At 42.3% G+C, this 17,276-nt stretch overlaps 1 protein-coding gene across 1 annotated transcript in view; it reads right to left on the minus strand.

Moving 5' to 3' along the window:
• Window positions 1-17,276, minus strand: part of LOC124144473 (fibropellin-1-like) — a 45,443-nt gene that overhangs the window by 11,800 nt on the left and 16,367 nt on the right. The window contains exons 3-11 of the mRNA XM_046513888.2: window positions 13,984-14,048; window positions 7,621-7,800; window positions 6,050-6,188; window positions 5,443-5,562; window positions 4,898-5,014; window positions 4,290-4,400; window positions 3,526-3,744; window positions 1,916-2,786; window positions 49-485 (exon numbers count right to left, since the gene is read on the minus strand). Coding sequence (XP_046369844.2) covers window positions 49-485; window positions 1,916-2,786; window positions 3,526-3,744; window positions 4,290-4,400; window positions 4,898-5,014; window positions 5,443-5,562; window positions 6,050-6,188; window positions 7,621-7,800; window positions 13,984-14,048 — 2,259 coding nt within the window. The remainder of the gene's footprint in view (window positions 1-48; window positions 486-1,915; window positions 2,787-3,525; window positions 3,745-4,289; window positions 4,401-4,897; window positions 5,015-5,442; window positions 5,563-6,049; window positions 6,189-7,620; window positions 7,801-13,983; window positions 14,049-17,276) is intronic.

Consider the following 17,276-nt stretch of genomic DNA (forward strand, 5'->3'; position numbering starts at 1 on the left):
CATATAAACCCTAGTTGGCCATTTTGAAATCGCAAAAAAATACTTTACCAATTTCACAACGATCTCCCATATATCCACTTGTACACGCGCACTGAAAACTGCCAATGATTGGCTGGGAACAGGTACCACCATTTGTACAAGGGGAACTATCGCACTCGTTCAAATCCTCTTCACAGTTGAGACCGGAAGTTCCCGCAGGGCAGGAGCAGCTGTAGCTTCCTCTCCCAAGAGAGTTGCAGGTGCCCGTATTACGACAAGGGTTGGAGTCACAGGGGTCGACCTCGATGTCACAGCGCAGACCTCGGAAGCCGGGGGAACATTGGCAGGAGTACGATCCAATGTTTGGTTGTACACATGTGCCCGAGTTTAAACATGGGTTGGAGCTGCACTCGTCAATGTCGCGCTCACATGTCGAACCAGTCCAGCCCGGTCGGCATCGACATTCATATGTCCCGGGGGACCCTTGGAAACATAGTCCACCATTTCTGAAAGGAATACATTTGTTTGGTTTTGATGGTAATTCTGAATATTTAAGAAGAGATAAAGAAATATTCTGGAAGACACGTGATCATATACTCTGAGTGTGAATTTGCGTATTTGCTCAATGGGGGTATGGGTCACAGGAACTCGTTTTTGGATATTAAATAAATTCTCTAGTTACATATATGGGGTATATATTTTATGCCCGACCAATAACGAGTTCCTGTGGCATGGGTAGCCCTGTCGTCTTAGGCGCCGCAATTTGCTGTGCAGAGTTGCGTCCCTTGTGCACGCCATTTTTGATGATCGTAAAATGGAATTCCTGTTCGTTCTTAGATTTGCCAGCCCCATACCCGTTCACCAAAGTGGTAAACGTCTGAGGCCTGCATCATTTTGAGATTTCCTCCCACATCGAGCTGACACACCGTGATATAACCGAATTACTGTTGACAGCGGCGTTAAATACAACTCACAGCGTGCTAAAGGAAGAAACAATACTTACACGTGGCTGTGGTTGAATGCAAGACATGGTTAGTGCGACGTTATATATATTTTTAGAGCACACTTTCAGGTGTTATAAAATACAAAATATAACTCTATTTTTGCTACGCCGTGTATTATCTGGACGTGTGGGTCAAATACGCAGTTGGTTATGGCGCCGTGTTATGATGCACTTGCATCACACATAATCTGCTTCGTAATTTTTTGATAAAACGTGTGCGAAATGACAACAATATCCTAATCTTCCAAAAATAATAATTCACTCCATTCATACTGCGCCAAAATCCTCCAAGAGTATATCTTATGGCGCTAAATCATAATAACCTCGGTCAATGTATCAGTGTGCACTCGAGTTTTTATTCTCAGCTCCCTGGGGAGTATCTAACCCAAGCTGCCTGTGAGGGGCTACGTCACATAACCATCTCATCTTACCGGGTACCCATTAATTGCTGGGTGAACAGAGGTATATTTAAAAAAAAGTCAATTGCCTAAGGAGACAGTTCATGTGCTACAAACGCTTCACTGTGGGGCAGGACCGAAGCTCTAGAACTTCCCGGCTGTCAAGCTGCTGAAAACCGTCGCCCATCCAACTACTCCCCGTGGCCAACTTTAATTATCTTCACCTAAATTTTGATCAATGCAATGTGGAGATACCTCTGTTATCATTTCGTAATAAATATATGCTTCCCGACTTATTTTTGCCAACTCGTCCGCAACATCGTTATTCGCTGTTCCAGACACTTGTGATCACGGGTTCAAATCCAAGATTCGCCCTGTTTATGTTTCTAGGTTTGTCAGCACCACACCTTAGGCAACACTTCTGACACGATGTGATACAACTGAAATGCCGTTAAATGTCGTTAAACCAAACTTCTTCACCTACCCCTGACTTAGTTCCACCAATCCCTATCAACTGTACGGCAACATATCATACCTGCATGGCTGACTGCGACACTCGTCAGTATCAATCTGACAGACATTTCCCTCAAATCCCGTTCGACAGACACACAGGAACATTCCGAAGTCAGGCTCGCTGCAAGTTCCACCATTCTGACAGGGCCTAGACGCACATTCCTGAATGTCATCCTCACAGTCCCGACCTCGGAATCCACGGGGACAGGTACAGAAATACTGACCCAACCCCTGGCGGCACTCTCCCCTGTTCTGACACGGCCTCTGGGCACAGTAATCAATCTGACCCTCACAAGTTGATCCGTTGAAGTTAGTTGGGCAGGCACACACCCACGTCCCAGGAACACGTCCTTCAGTGCATGTGCCTCCGTTTTTGCAGGGTCGGGCGTCGCATTCATTAATGTCCGTCTCACAGTTGGTACCCGTGAAACCCAAAGGACATGTACACGTATACTCTCCGGCGGCTCCTTCGGCGCATGTCCCACCATTGCGACAAGGTCCGGAGTCACATTCGTTAATATTCGTCTGGCATCGATTCCCCTCATACCCACGAGCGCATTGACAGATGAACTCTCCTGGTTCGCCTTCTCTACAGTCGCCATTGTTGAGACAGGGGCTTGAGGCACACTGGTTGATCCTCTCCTCACACCTCTGCCCCTCCCAACCTCTTGGGCACTGACACAGCCACTGGCCGAATACTGGACTGTTAACACACGTGCCTCTCCTACAGGGGTTGATGAGGCCGCATTCGTCGATGTCATCCTGACAGTTGTCACCAACCAGACCAAGAGGACACTCACAATTGTAGGTTCCAGCTGTGCCTTGTCGACAGGACCCTCCATTCAAGCAAGGACCTGACGCGCACTCGTCGATGTCGTCTTTACAGTCAACACCTTGAGAAAACAATAAACATATATCAATCCCTGCATGTGGCTATTTATTTGTTAGCTGTTTAACGCCACTGTAAATAATCGTGACCAGACAATCCAGTAACCGACATCGTAAGCATCGATCTACACAATTGGGATACAACAACATGCATCAACCAAGTTAGCGAGCCTGACCACCCGATCCCGTTAGCTTCTTACGTTTTGTGGTTGTATTATGCATATTTGTGAAATGAATAAAACAATTAAGGAATTGTTATGGAAGTTATCAGATGCCCTCTTCAACACTTGCATTTATATGACGTATAACAGTAGTCAAGGAATAGGTAAGGCAATAATGAATAATGAGTTCGAGGAACGCGATCCAGACTTTGAGTAGATAAGTAGATACTGACATTAGAACCATGTGTTACAAATTTTATCTTTGGTCAAGGGCTTGTTAATAGTTAGATTTGCCATTGAAGCTGGACAATCCGCCTTTTCCTCATTCTTATGTACTTGAATATGTCAGAAGTCCAAAGGTTGTAAGCGCAGTTACGAAAAAGGCTATTTGTCAGCAATTTTAACATATCTGAGATAATTCATACATTGGTTTCAAAATTGTCGTTTAGTTTAATATTTGACATTTCCAGTGGGCTAAACTGGACCTTGTCTTCGTACCTCGTCTTCTCTTTGAACGAGGAGGAATAGTACATACGTATAACACATTACTAACTCTCTTGTATTTCTGGAATACGAAGCTTACCTGTAAATCCCACGGGGCAGTCACAGATGTAGGTCCCAGGTGGCCCTTGTCTGCAGGTTCCTTCATTCCAACACGGGCTGAAGACGGCGCACTCATTAATGTCCACCTCACACCGACGTCCGGTGAAACCACTTGGACATATACACTGGTACTTCCCCGGCCTCTCTTGTCTGCAGGTAGCGCCGTTCTGGCAGGGGGACGTTGCACACTCGTCAATGTCTACATGGATGAAAAACAAGGGAAAAGTAATTTGAAAACTATCCTTGTTAGATGTTTGGTTTAACGCCGTTTTGAACAGAATTCCAGTTATACCACGGCGTGTCAGCTTAATGTGGAAGGAAAGCCAAAAGTTATAGCAGGTCTCACAGACGTTTACACTTTGGTGAAACACACGGGCATAGGTATGGTGCTGACAAACCGAGAAACATACATAATTAGATCTTTAAGTGACATTTGAGAAGCTGTAATGTCAATCAAGAAAGAACTGATGCAGGTTGTACAGATGTCTATGACTTTGGTGAAATCAACAAGTATGGTCATAGGACTGATCCTTGGAACGCAACTCTGCGAAGCCTAACACGGTAAGATAACTCACGCCTCTTCAGTTGGGGGCGGTGGGTAGCTACGTGGCTAAAGCGTTCGCTCGCCATGCCTAATGCCCTGGTTCGATTCACCACACACATGGGGTAAAGGCCAAATCACTCTCTCGCACAATATATAAGTTTTGCAATATACAAATGAACACATAGAACACTATAAATCACCTTCGTCGCATAACCGTCCTCTGAACCCAGTGTTGCAGGAGCACCTGAAGAAGTTGATCTCGTCGATGCAGAAGCCATTGAGACAAGGATTGCTGGCGCATTCATCTATACCTGAAACATGGAACTTCAGCGATGTAGGCACCAATCACTGAATGGTGTACAATCAACTTAGGTTAATGCATGATGCCATAAACATCATCATCATCATCATCATCATCATCATCATCATTATTATTATTATTATTATGTACGGGAAAGTTTCCAAGTGTTCCAAAGCATTGCTAAGCTAAAAGTTATTACGTTTCCGGTCTCTCCATGTGGTCTAAAATAACGCGACGACGTGGTTGTAATGGCTTATTGTTTTAGACAAGCCTATTCGCATGACATTAAGAATCCTTGTATTCTGGAGGTAAAATGTAGTTGTCTCCGGTATTAAAATGTCTCCTGCAACTTCAGGTGCTAGCCCAGGCCCAAGTCAACTAAAATGATTTCGGTTTAATAACGAATCTGAACTTCCCAGCTTATGATGGCAAAATATGATAGCAACTAAACAGTTGGGATATGATGCAGCAATACATGATTTGCCAGAATGAGGCTGTGACCCTGACCTCGTTCACACAGAGTGCCCGTATATCCAGGGTTACAGATGCACGTGTAGTTGCCCTGCTCCGCACGAAGCTGCTGACATGTTGCTCCGTTCTTGCACGGCGCCTGTCTACAGGGGTCTGTAAGAAGAGTCATTGTTAGCCATTTGCTGAGATGGGATAAAAATTGGATCAAGCTCTATGCTTATAAATAAATAGTTACAGTATTTACACAAGTGTAAATCAAGGAAATTCACTTACTGTCAGAAAGGATAAACATTTGATCAATTTCTATACTTATACAGTAAACAGTTACAGTATCAACCGAACTGTAAGCAAGGTGACTCATCTCACTGAGACCTACGCAATGATTTATTACCATTTGCCATTTTTGTTAGAGACCGTTTACCAATTTTGTAAGAGACTATTTACCATTAAATGGTTCCTGCATCAGGACATAATAATTCTTTCTAAAGAATGGAACCGAACAATGTTATTCTTTTCACAACACATTTTTGAACACCAATATTTTGATGTGTTCCTTACAGGCGGACGTTTTTAGTACTCACTTGAATCCACTAGCTGCCGCTTCTGCCTAGAAAGTGTTCCTACGTCGTTGATGATATCGCTGTGGTCAGAGTATAAATATGGCTTCTTCTCCACAGTGCCTGTATTGTTCATTGGCATGGCTGAAAAAAAAATGTGTTTTCATTTTGAACGACCATTATTAACAAACCTTTGTGTTCTAAAAACTATATTCAGAGAAATCGGTTGCCCTGGAGTTGGGGTGAATTAATCACCCTCGAAACTGACGGCACCGTGTCCTATTTAGTTCTACTAGTAACCTTTCTAACCAATCAATGATCATCTTAGAATAGATCGTGCAACCAATCCGATATCTTGTCCCACAAAGCTGAAAAATGTGTGATGTTTGTTTCTTCATGCATTTGTTGTTTTAAGAAGTATTCGGCAATATGTTAGCTATATGCCAATCAAGTCTGGACCAGATAATTTAGTGATTGATGTTATGAACAACGCTCCACGTGGGGATACGAGGCTGACCACCCTATCCATTAAGTCTCCTCTTTCATAAGTTGCTGTAGCTATATTTTAACCAGGAAATACTTCTCAAAGCAGCATAAATCCAAAGGACTCTCACTACGCAGCAATGTGTACCTGTATCACAAAGAATGCCCGTCCATCCAATATCACACTTCCTACTTCCGTCCTCCAGGCAGGTAAAGCGACCTTGACCTGACTCTTCGTCACAGTACACGTCACATCCGGGTCCATGAAAGGCTTCTGCACACTGGACCTGACATTATACATAAAGGTCATTGCATGGCATGTTTCAGATGGTCAATGAGATGATAGATGGACATCATTATACGATGCCTGTTAATGTTAATGTTAATATACACATCTTCTTTCTCAGGTGTTGTCTGGGTACAAACTGGTGACTTGAATAGGATGAAGGTGGGACTCATCACACAACAGTCACATCAACCTGTTTAATATATCATTGGGGTATATATCTCATCAATCCTGCAATCATTTCTATAAGAAAATACATAGATCAATCTGAACACAATTCACTCAACACCCAGTGCCTTTAAACATTGGACGAGGCAAATGTTGCTACGTGTTTTATGATAACCACAATTGGCAACCACAACCATCTTTTTGCAAAATGTAACGAGTGGCAAGTCAAGGACCTTTGACTTTGTTCCGCCTCAGGTATTTACTTTGTGTCAGGCAATCTTTGGATACACTTACTCTTGATGACTCGTTTCCTATCAACCCAGGGAGGGTGCCACACTCTTGCGTTTAAAGTACCTGATTGTCCAACGCAATGGCTGCTCTTGCTTCACACCATGCGTGTTTGTTCTCTAGACTTGCCTCACCATAAACAAATTAAGTTACCAGCAAACATTAACAGGCTTTTGGCAAACTGTAACCCAGAGACTGACAGTAGGTCATACTTTACCTGTTCTACCCAATACTCTGGAATGTCCTTCAAATATCATGACCAGGTTCCATTTGAGGTGAGGTGAGGTGAAATTGGGGTTAACGTCGCGTCTAAGATTATTACACTATTATAGCGACGTGCATGCACGTGTGTGTGTGTGTGTGTGTGTGTGTGTGTGTGGCTGCTTGTACTAGTCCGGACTGATGCCGATTTATAGTGCTAGCCCACTGAGATACCATGCCGCAGTTTAACATGAATACCCCACTCAGGCACAGTATACTGACTCCGAGCCGCCCAGTCCTTATTTAAGCCCCTTAATGCCGAGCGCCAGACAGGGTAACAACAAGTACCATCCTTTTAACGTCTTTTGGTATGACGCGGCCGGGGATGGAACCCCGGACCTTCCGCTCTCCGGGCGGACGCTCTACCACTAGACCACGGAGGCGGTCGGCTCCATTTGATCAAATCTAAACACGATACGTTGGGCTTCTGTTCAATTATAAGGAAACATTTCTTACAGTAACAGAGATCCCTGAGGGACCTACATTTAATATTCTGGGGAGAGGAAGAGTGTCTGGGATATTTTGTTAGACACAGGATACTTTTGGGATTACGGCTTCAAAACATACAGAACGAACCGAACTAGTTTCATACAATATTTTCAGGACATCTAGGATGTCCACCGAACACATTATTTTTGACTTCACAAATTCAACCCAGAATATGAAGTAACGGTTTCTAATTTCTCAGTGGAGCTAGCTTCGCCTAAAAGACCTACTTGGACTCTAACGACGGCATCGTTAACGACGCCCCTCCTTCCTTTCTCCACCCACGTTGTCTGCGGTCTGTAGGAGTTCCAGTCTGCTCTCTGACCTGGGAGCTGGACACTGTGTTGAGCCACCGGCCATGGAAGGTCGGTGCCCGTCTTGTACTCTAGTCTCAGTATGAGTTCCATTGGCTGATAGAAACAAAGACATGATCATCAAAATTCTGTAAACCCGTGTTTTGTAAGAAACAGACTAATGTGAATATGGTATGATGTTTTATAGGAACAGTCAGGAGTGAGCGATTTTGGTGGTTACGGTTAGGATGCAACCAATCAATATTCGCGTGGGCTGTGGGTGTGGGTGTGGGTGTGTGTGTGGGTGTGTCCGGTGCTTGGATTTCTGTGGGTCAGAATACATCTTCGGTCTCTGCTTCAGGACATTGTCCACGTCATCCAGTATTTCTAGCACTCTCTGAAATGAATTACACCCCCACCTTCCCGGATATGAAATGATCTAATTATCGGTTTCTACTGACGTCTGAATTATTTCTAACACTTAGTGGTCCGCGAGGAAGGAACAACGCCGTCACATCATTTAGGATTACCATCCGATGTTGATATTAGGGGACACTTAAGCACATGGTTTATATTCTATAATCTGCCCCACCATCCTCACTTTGGCGCGCATACGGATATGTAAGTTATCAATCCTCTATGAACCATGACCTTCACGCCTGGGAATTTATCGAAAATAAACAAATTGTCTCCGACAATTCTTGAAAAAACAAATATGCTTCAGACTGTTCAAAAAAAATAAATACTTGCCACATAAAATACATTGTTGCAAGGTACAAATAAATTGTCCCCGACAATTCTTAAAAAACAAATATGCTTCAGACTGTTCAAAAAATAAATTACTTGCCAAAAAATGACATTGTTGCAAGGTATTTTTCTTGAAAGAATTTCAGGCTCATTGTTTTAAATGAAAAATAAACACCAAAAATATCTGGTTGTGTAGTTGTAGCTAACAAACATCCCAGGCCTACTGGGTATGGTGCTGAAGAAGCTAGAAACATGTTCAGGGCGAATCTTGCATTCGACCCCACGATCATACGTTTATGGCACGACTAAGGGCGCCTCTAAGGGAGATAACTCTGTACTGCGAATTAGAGTGCCTCAGACGACTGACCCATCTCTCTTCAGGTATACGCTACAGTTGGAAACCGCTCATGTCAACTCCATTTGTAATTGAGTTGTGAAAGGTACACCATGCTCGTCAAAACAAGCCGCTGGCGACACCGTCTTAATTGAAACCCTATAACAATTGAAGGTGGGAGTTGACAGTCCGTGCTTTTAACTATCATTCCAATGTCGACATAGCAATGGTTCCAAACAATTGTCTCGTGCATTTGTTTAAACGTCACAAACACATGGCCGATATACTGACCACGGGCCGGCTGGCTGAATCTGGCCACTTCTCGTGGAATGGCGAAATGTGGCCACAACTCTGCAAACATGCGTATGTCTAGAACGACAGAGATGGAGACATCTTGAGGTGTATTAATAGAGACGAGTGTTTGGTTACACATTCCTCACCAAGAACCATGATCAAAATGAGATGTGAATTTGAGGGTAGAATTTGTGGTATGAAAATTCTTTGGGGCGGTGTAACCAAGGGGGATTTCTGAACATTTTAATTTTTTTAATTTTTTATTCATCTCAGCAGGTACAGCATTTATATATACATGTCATGTCAATATAATTGTGGTACATGGTTTTTAAAAAAAATGTACATCTTTCCATACAATACATTCTTTCCTGTAAAATCCACGTAATGTATCAGTGTATCACTATTCAGTGTGTGAAAGGAAGACCAAAAACTAAAAAAGTTTGCATAGTTACAATTTGTGAATGACATTACCTTTGTAGCATTGTAATAACTTTTTATCTCAGGCTGTATGTGTTCAAAATGTGGCCTTAATCCTTTGCTACATTGTCTGTATATTACTTGTTTTGTTATTAAAAGTACAATATTCAATGGGTTGTTGTGTTTGCCTTGAAATCCAAACAAAACATTTTCTCTGTTTAAATCAATGGTTCCTTCCACAACAGATTTTAACCAGATATAGTCTCTCCCAAATATTTCTTACATGTTCACATGGATTTCTGAACATTGTTTTACGCCATCTGGGGAAGGTGACACCCTAAATCAGTCAGTTCACATATGTGAACTTGTGTTCGCGTGTGTTCACACATGATAACTTGCGCTCGCTTGTGTTCACACATGATAGCATGTGTCCCCCTGTGGTCACTCATGTGGTACTATTAACCCTCTGGTAAGTTTTGAAGCTGCTTTTCTCAAATTGAATGCACCAGCTTCATCACGATGGGAGCGCGTGTAATGGGCTTCACAGAATGTACCGATGTAGAGAATCGAACACTGGCTTTCGGCTTATGAGCGAAGCTTTAACCACAAGGTCACCCCACCGCCTTCTTGATAAGGAGAAAACAACAACATTACTTGGAAGGAAACTGTATGCGACTAAGCACAAAGATGTTTTTCATTTTCTTTCCCGCTCGCGTCATTTTGTACCCCACATGCGTCGCGTAATCGTAAGGACTCTACCAAACCCAAAACACTCCTCTGAATACGGTTTTGTGTGAAAATTATACAAGTGAGTGAGTATGGTTTTACGCCGCTTTTAGCAATATTCCAGCAATATCACGGCGGGGGACACCAGAAATGGGCTTCACACATTGTACCCATGTCGGGAACCGAACCCGGGTCTTCGGCGTGACGAGCGAACGCTTTAACCACTAGGCTACCCGACCGCCCCGAAAATTATACAAAGCAAGGCTACAACGTTTGACTGCAATGTCAGTCCAAGCTAATACTGCTTTAGTCCTAGAATGTAACCTGGGACTTCGGTGTGACGGCCACTTGAACCACCTGACTACTCCACCGTTCATTATTAATGGTATAGTGAGTACGAAATTTAAGGCAATAAAAGGCATAATAATGTTGGAGTGAGATCGTGAGTGGTTGAGTACGCATGGTGTCACGTCACTTTTAATAATTATTTCGACACTATCACGACCATAGGACATCATAAATGTGATTTACACATTATACACATGTGAAGAATCGAACTCGGGCCTCCGGCGTGACGGTCACCGCTTCTCCCACTAGGCTAACCCACCGCCCTAAACCTTAAAGTAAATAAATATTCTTATAAGTATATATTTTAATAGAATTGAACCCGGGCCTTCGGCGTGACGAGCAAACGCCTTAACCACAAAGCCACGCCACTGCCCTTAATAATGTTGGAAAATACAGTGACAAGCGTCCACAAGTCTCGAGAGACGACGAACCTACTGTTCATGAAGTCACAGCAAGATCTCACGGCATGTCACCTACCGAGGTGAGCGTTCCGAGCTGTGGCCGGCTCGTGTTTGTTCTACCTGCCCCGTCAAGGCGTGTAGGTTGGTGGTCTGGGGTCGGGAGGACTAAACACTGCGTCTCCGTGACGGGGACGAAGGTTGGGGGATCGTAAACTGCGTCCATTGACCTTAAGAATAACCGGAGCTGGTTTTAGAGATAATGAGAGTCTTACAGAAGCTTTTCTGTAGGATGAACAGTGTTTACGAGGCTTTGACTCCTAGGAAATGTAATTTGTCGATCATTTAAGTAAATGGCGCTTGAAAAGATTCTTCACGAATGATGTTAACAAATATTTGTTTATTTTTAAATGGAACTAAACGACGAAGTATGACACGGATCTGTTATGGTTCAAAAGTTATTATTTATAAATATATATTGGATTGAAAGATGTTTTCATAAGAATAAGAATTACACTAATCATAACGACACCAAATGTAAAAAAAGTGTTTCTTTTCTACTATTTGACTCAAATTGAGTACAAACTTTTCTCTATATCGATCTCTGGATATTAAAAAATATTTGTTTGAAAGTTGTCATATGTTCATTACTAATCATTAGAATAAACACGTCATAGAAAGAAATCAGGCTCGTTAAAAAACATGAATGATAAATTTCACGACGCTATTTCAGTTTTTGCTGTATGTTTTGGTTCTCTGAATTTCAGACAACGTATTTCCATTACGTATAGCGGAGATTTCTAAGTCACAAATTTCAGAAGACGATTTTAAAATAATTTCTTTGTCGTAGTATTATAAAATCTTAACGCAATTTTAAGCTCTTTTGTGACATATCCAAACACATACGATTAAAAAATAATTAAAAATCTGCATGAACGGTTTGGGAAAACTAATATTTAGCTTACCCTGGGATCCTGATTTTGCTACTGAAACACCTCAAACGAGCCTCAAGCTGTTGAAATAATACAGGCTGTGACTAATTGAAAAATAGATTAGTGAGAAAGGTCAAGTTCCGTCTCGCTGCTCCGTAAAACCAAGAATAAACTTTCTGTTTGGGGTTGTCTTAGCAGTGTGGATATTGGCTGTCCTCAATTGGCTGTCCCCGATATTGGCTGTAGGTGAGAAATGTACCAGCAGCCCCTATGATGAGATAACTGTGAGTGACGAGGGTAATGCTGCTGATGGCAAGGAACTGAGTTTGGAGATAGTAAAGGCGCGACGGGTGGCTCAGATGGCTATGTGTTCTTGCGCACGATATACATGTAAGTTCATGATTCAAGTCAGGGATACTTAAGGTATTCAAGGATTTGCTCATTTTATGTTTCTTATGCTCATGATGAGATCACGTTGGCCCGCAGGTTTAATAAATCTTAGTTACCAGGTGCTTGTGGGTTCGAAGCCCAGGTTTGGTCTGAAAATGATCTTCTGTCTGTTCATACTGTCAAGCTCTTGGGTTTCGCCTACCTCACACAGTAGTCGAAGGCACTGGAATGTACTTTGCAGAGTTACGTCCCTTACATAAGTCAGGATCCACTTATCATAGCTCGAACATTATTTAAACCTGGTTATGATCCCAGTCGAATAAAAATGAAATGTTTGACTGTGGCCACCTCCATGGGAGCTCGCGTCGAGGCAACTTAATTCTCGGTACGAGCGAGTAAAACATTCAAACGAGCATATGTGATCTCTGTGTTTTAGTAAACGAAGATAGAGGAGTTTCCAATGCAAAAACAATAATGCAACATTATCATATTGTAGTTAATATTTGATACATCGTTTCTGAACACAACAGCATCTGTACCCACAAGAGTGTACTATGCAGGGAAGTATTGTGTTCTGTGGCGGTTTTCTTTGCTAAGATCTTTGTTTCTCTAAATCGAGGCGGTAGAGACATGAAACCGAATTGACATCAAGAACCCAAGCATTCTTTATTTGGGTGGTCAGATTTCGTTCAGGGTTCACCTGAAGCCACTTTCTATAGTTCTAGGGGGGCGTAGCCAGATGAAGAGTGAGGCATCGTATAGTAAAAGATCTGAGTTTATGAGGCTGATTATGATCCCTGTTTCAGCAACACCATCAGCAATATCTATGACACGCTTCACCTGGGGGTTCCCAAACGTTAATCTTAAGTGCCTTGACATAACAGAAACATATTTAAGGCGGGGTTAAACCCCAACCCATTCACTCATTCATAATCATACCATGCTGGACAAAATAGCTAAGGGAGCATGAATATTTAGGGGGAATTCTTTTGTAGTAACGACTGAGCACACAATTCCATAAAATATATCCCCCAAAATATTCATGACCCATTACTTGTTCAATTCAGTATATGTACATGTACAATACCAATCTGAACATGCAGATGAGGCGTATTCACTGTCCCCTGAGAAACGTGCTTCCGATGGAATAACATCTTGGATTAAAAGGGACTTTATATAACATCTTAGATTAAAAGGGACATTACATGTCTATGTCCCCAAGTAGTATGCTTTGTTCCTGGTTCTTCTAACCTATTACATTGCTTGAGGGTGTATAAACAAAGATGTATTTGTAAGAATAAATATTTACTTCAAGGACTAGGGCTGTGGGTTGGCCTAAAGGTCAAAGCGGTGGCCCGTCATGCCGGAGGCCCGAGTTCGATTCCTCATATGTGTATAATGTGTAAAACACATTGCTGATGTCCCTCGGTCGTGACAGTGTCGGAATATTGCTCAAAGCGGCGCACACCTATTCTCAGTCACATTCACTTGGCGGGCTACCTACATATAGGTATATTTTTCATTATGTCGTTAGGGGCGGTCGGGTAGCCTAGTGGTTAAAGCGTTCGCTCGTCACGCCGAAGACCCGGGGTCGATTCCCGACATGGGTACAATATGTGAAGCCCATTTCTGGTGTCCCCCGCCGTGATATTGCTGGAATATTGCTAAAAGCGGCGTAAAACCATACTCACTCACTCATTATGTCGTTACATACCCTCACTGGTCCTTTGATGTTGTATTCCCTGCTTGAGACCTTATCCTTCAGGGTATCCTGATCACCTGAAATACAGAAATATGATAATCTGAACAATCTGAACCTTTGTTTAAGATGAGGAATTTCTGGATTTTCATATTGTCAGAGGAGAGAACAACCTATACATGATGACAACCATTACTGACGAAATGGTGAGCCTGTGTTTGTATGTTGTTATCACGCTGCATGCAGTAATTTTCCAGTCTGGCTCTGGCGAACCAGTGATTGATATTATGAGCATCCCACGTTGTCGGGGTATGAGCAACCGAGCCTGACCGCCCGATTCATTTAGTCACCTCTCACATCATGGATTCCCGGGCGCCTGTTCTAACCGACCCGTGAAGATCCGGGTTAGAATTGGTCTTCAGCAACCCATGCTTGCCTAAAAACGCGACTAACGGGATCGGGTGGTCAGGCTCGCTGACTTGGTTGATGCATGTCATCGTGTCCCAATTGCGTGGATCGATGCTCATAATATCAATCACTGGGTTGTATGTTTCGGACTCGATTATTTACAGACCGCCATCAAATAGCTGGAATATTGCTGAGTGCGGCGTTAAACAACAACCAACCAACCTGTTCTAACATGCAAACACCACGGCGGACGGACGCAGAAACACGATAATATTAAAACAAAACATGATTCTTATTACATATGAATGAGTGTGAAAATGTTGATAACGCTGTCCTCAGAAATACTTTAACTGTATCACAGCTGTCTGTAAGTAAACGGAATTCATCGCACAAAGCGGACACCCTTAGATGTGTCGGGATCCGCTGATGGCAATTCGAAACTGATTCGTAATGATTGTGATCCTTGTTTGGTCAACACCATACCCGTGTTCATGGACTTCATCAGAACAAATCAGTGGTTGAATGCATGAACACTGAGTAACACCGTCAGGGTACCACCCACCACCACACCCCACCCCTCTAGTTACACCCCCTCCCCTCCCCTCCCCTCTCCCCCAGAATATCAAGTCACCAGTCCCTAAGCTGTCGTGAGACGAGTAATACAGTGAGTTGGTTAAACACAGCTTCATTAGTATTTCTTTTATACCACGGCGTGTCGGTTTATATGGGAGCAAAGCCCAAATTAAGGGACTCAATTTGTAAATGTTACTTTGTTGAAATGCGCGAACACAGGTATGTTGTTTACTTCACGAGAATCATCATCTTCAAGGGCAACTTTTTTCAGCTGAGTCCTAAATTTGTAGTTTTCATGAAATCATACAACAGAGAAGAATGTTTAACCACAAGTTAAAGAAACGCACCTAGTCACTTTAACAAACCAGACGTTAATATTTGTCTAAGGGTTATTAATATGACGTGTTATTATTTGCTCACATTTGAACTAAAAAAGTGACGCTGCAGGAGTCGTGTAACAAAGACACATGTTAACATACATCGGTCTAGAATGACAAAATCAATGGAATTTCTATTAATTTGTCGCGTCCAATGTTTTGGATCCAAACCATCCAAAATATTTCAATAATGTTAATCTATAATTTGACATAGAAACGCACACTCCTCCAGGATCCTTCGTTTATTTCCGGAAAAGACAAAACTGCATTGTGGGAAAATGTGACATTATCTCTGTGTTATTAATTGTTTTCTACATTGTTAAGTTAGCAGACAAAACAAAGTGATGTTTGCATGACTTGATTCAAACCTGCCTGGACTGCCAATGGCCTCCTTCAAATCTGGACAAGGCACGTATTTGAAGAATAACATTACTAAGAAAATAAAAAAAATAAGAAAATATCGGTAAAACATTCCAAGTTATTTATGTGATCGAGTATCGATTATCAATACCCCCAAATATAATTATTTGTAACATACATGCAACATGCAATCACGCCACAAATCAGGTCATTATACCAAAGTATTACAGAAGCCATTTGTACTACTTTAAACTATGTTTCAAGTTATTTCCAATTTCAAGGCGTTGCCCTCATGTTTTTTGGGTATAGAGATTTGTATGGGGACTGGCCGAGGTCTGTCCGCCTGCACGGAAACACAAACTCGGGCCGAGCCCATAAACACATTGAGAAGGATTGGTTAGAAGGCTAGGTGTATTTAGAGGCGGACAAAGTAAATTAACTCTGGTGCTTTAGTTGTTTGGTGGTAAACCTGTCACAATTGCGACACCGCTAGAAGTGGTAGCCCTTGAAGCAAGGGGGATACGTGCACTGACAAACCACGGTCTTGGTTGATATACTTTCAGCTAAAAGAACTCCTTTAACGATTGATCATGTAATGGAGAGCGTTATCGATGCGATTAACCAGTCCGATAAACTTGGCATCACGATCCGATAATTATGCAAATGGAGTCATGTAGCAGAAACTCCGTTGATAAGCCAAATACATCGATGTAATATCTGCTGCCTCAATAAACTTAGTCTATTAAAATATGTTCACATGAGGGTGCCCCGATGTCCTTGTGTTTCTGTAAACAAACATGGCGGCAAATTATTTGGCACTATATCATTATGGGGCAGTTTACTATCTCCATCGTTGTATTCATACGCAGTTTGTAAAGTTACTCCAAGTGAGAGAAAACGTCTAAACATATTTTAAGAATCCCATTATTTGAAAAATAGACTGTTACCGTCGTGTATTTCCGTATGGCCGTATGTAATGAATAATAAATAATGCATTTTTGCTCGCAAAGGCTCGTACAATACATTTGTTATTCTAGTAAACAAATGACGTGTATTCATCGTATATAACTATGTCGGTTACTACAGAGCATTCGGCAACCACGAAGTCTATGTTTAAACTGTTTATTTGTAACGCGCGATGTTGGCTTGTGGTAAGGCTCCTTGACTTTCTTTGCATTCTGGTTGATATTTGTAATCCTGGGTGTAGATGAATGTTATGTGTCGCTATAGACAACACTATTCTACCTATATCAATGGCTGTATATGCGAGTTTGAACAGTAAAACAGTGGTTGATAGCATGAGCAGCTTTCCCAAACGTTTGTTCATGCTACATGATCAGACAGGTGTCTCATTGCAGCCATCCGTTCCACAGTAGAGTTTTACAAAACACCAAGTGTGCTGTGGACCATGATGTTCACGAATACAGTTATGAACGTGTCCATAACGTGTTTTTTTAAATAAATTTAAACTGCCAGACGAAAGAAAATTTACACTTTAAAATAAGGGGGTGGTCGAGTAGCCTAGTGGTTGAAGCGTTCGCTCGTCACGCCGAAGACCCGGGTTCGATTCCCGACATGGGTACAATGAAT

The sequence above is a fragment of the Haliotis rufescens genome, unplaced genomic scaffold, assembly GCF_023055435.1.
Source record: "Haliotis rufescens isolate VD_foot unplaced genomic scaffold, xgHalRufe1.0.p SCAF_3, whole genome shotgun sequence".
NCBI classification, from domain to species: domain Eukaryota; kingdom Metazoa; phylum Mollusca; class Gastropoda; order Lepetellida; family Haliotidae; genus Haliotis; species Haliotis rufescens.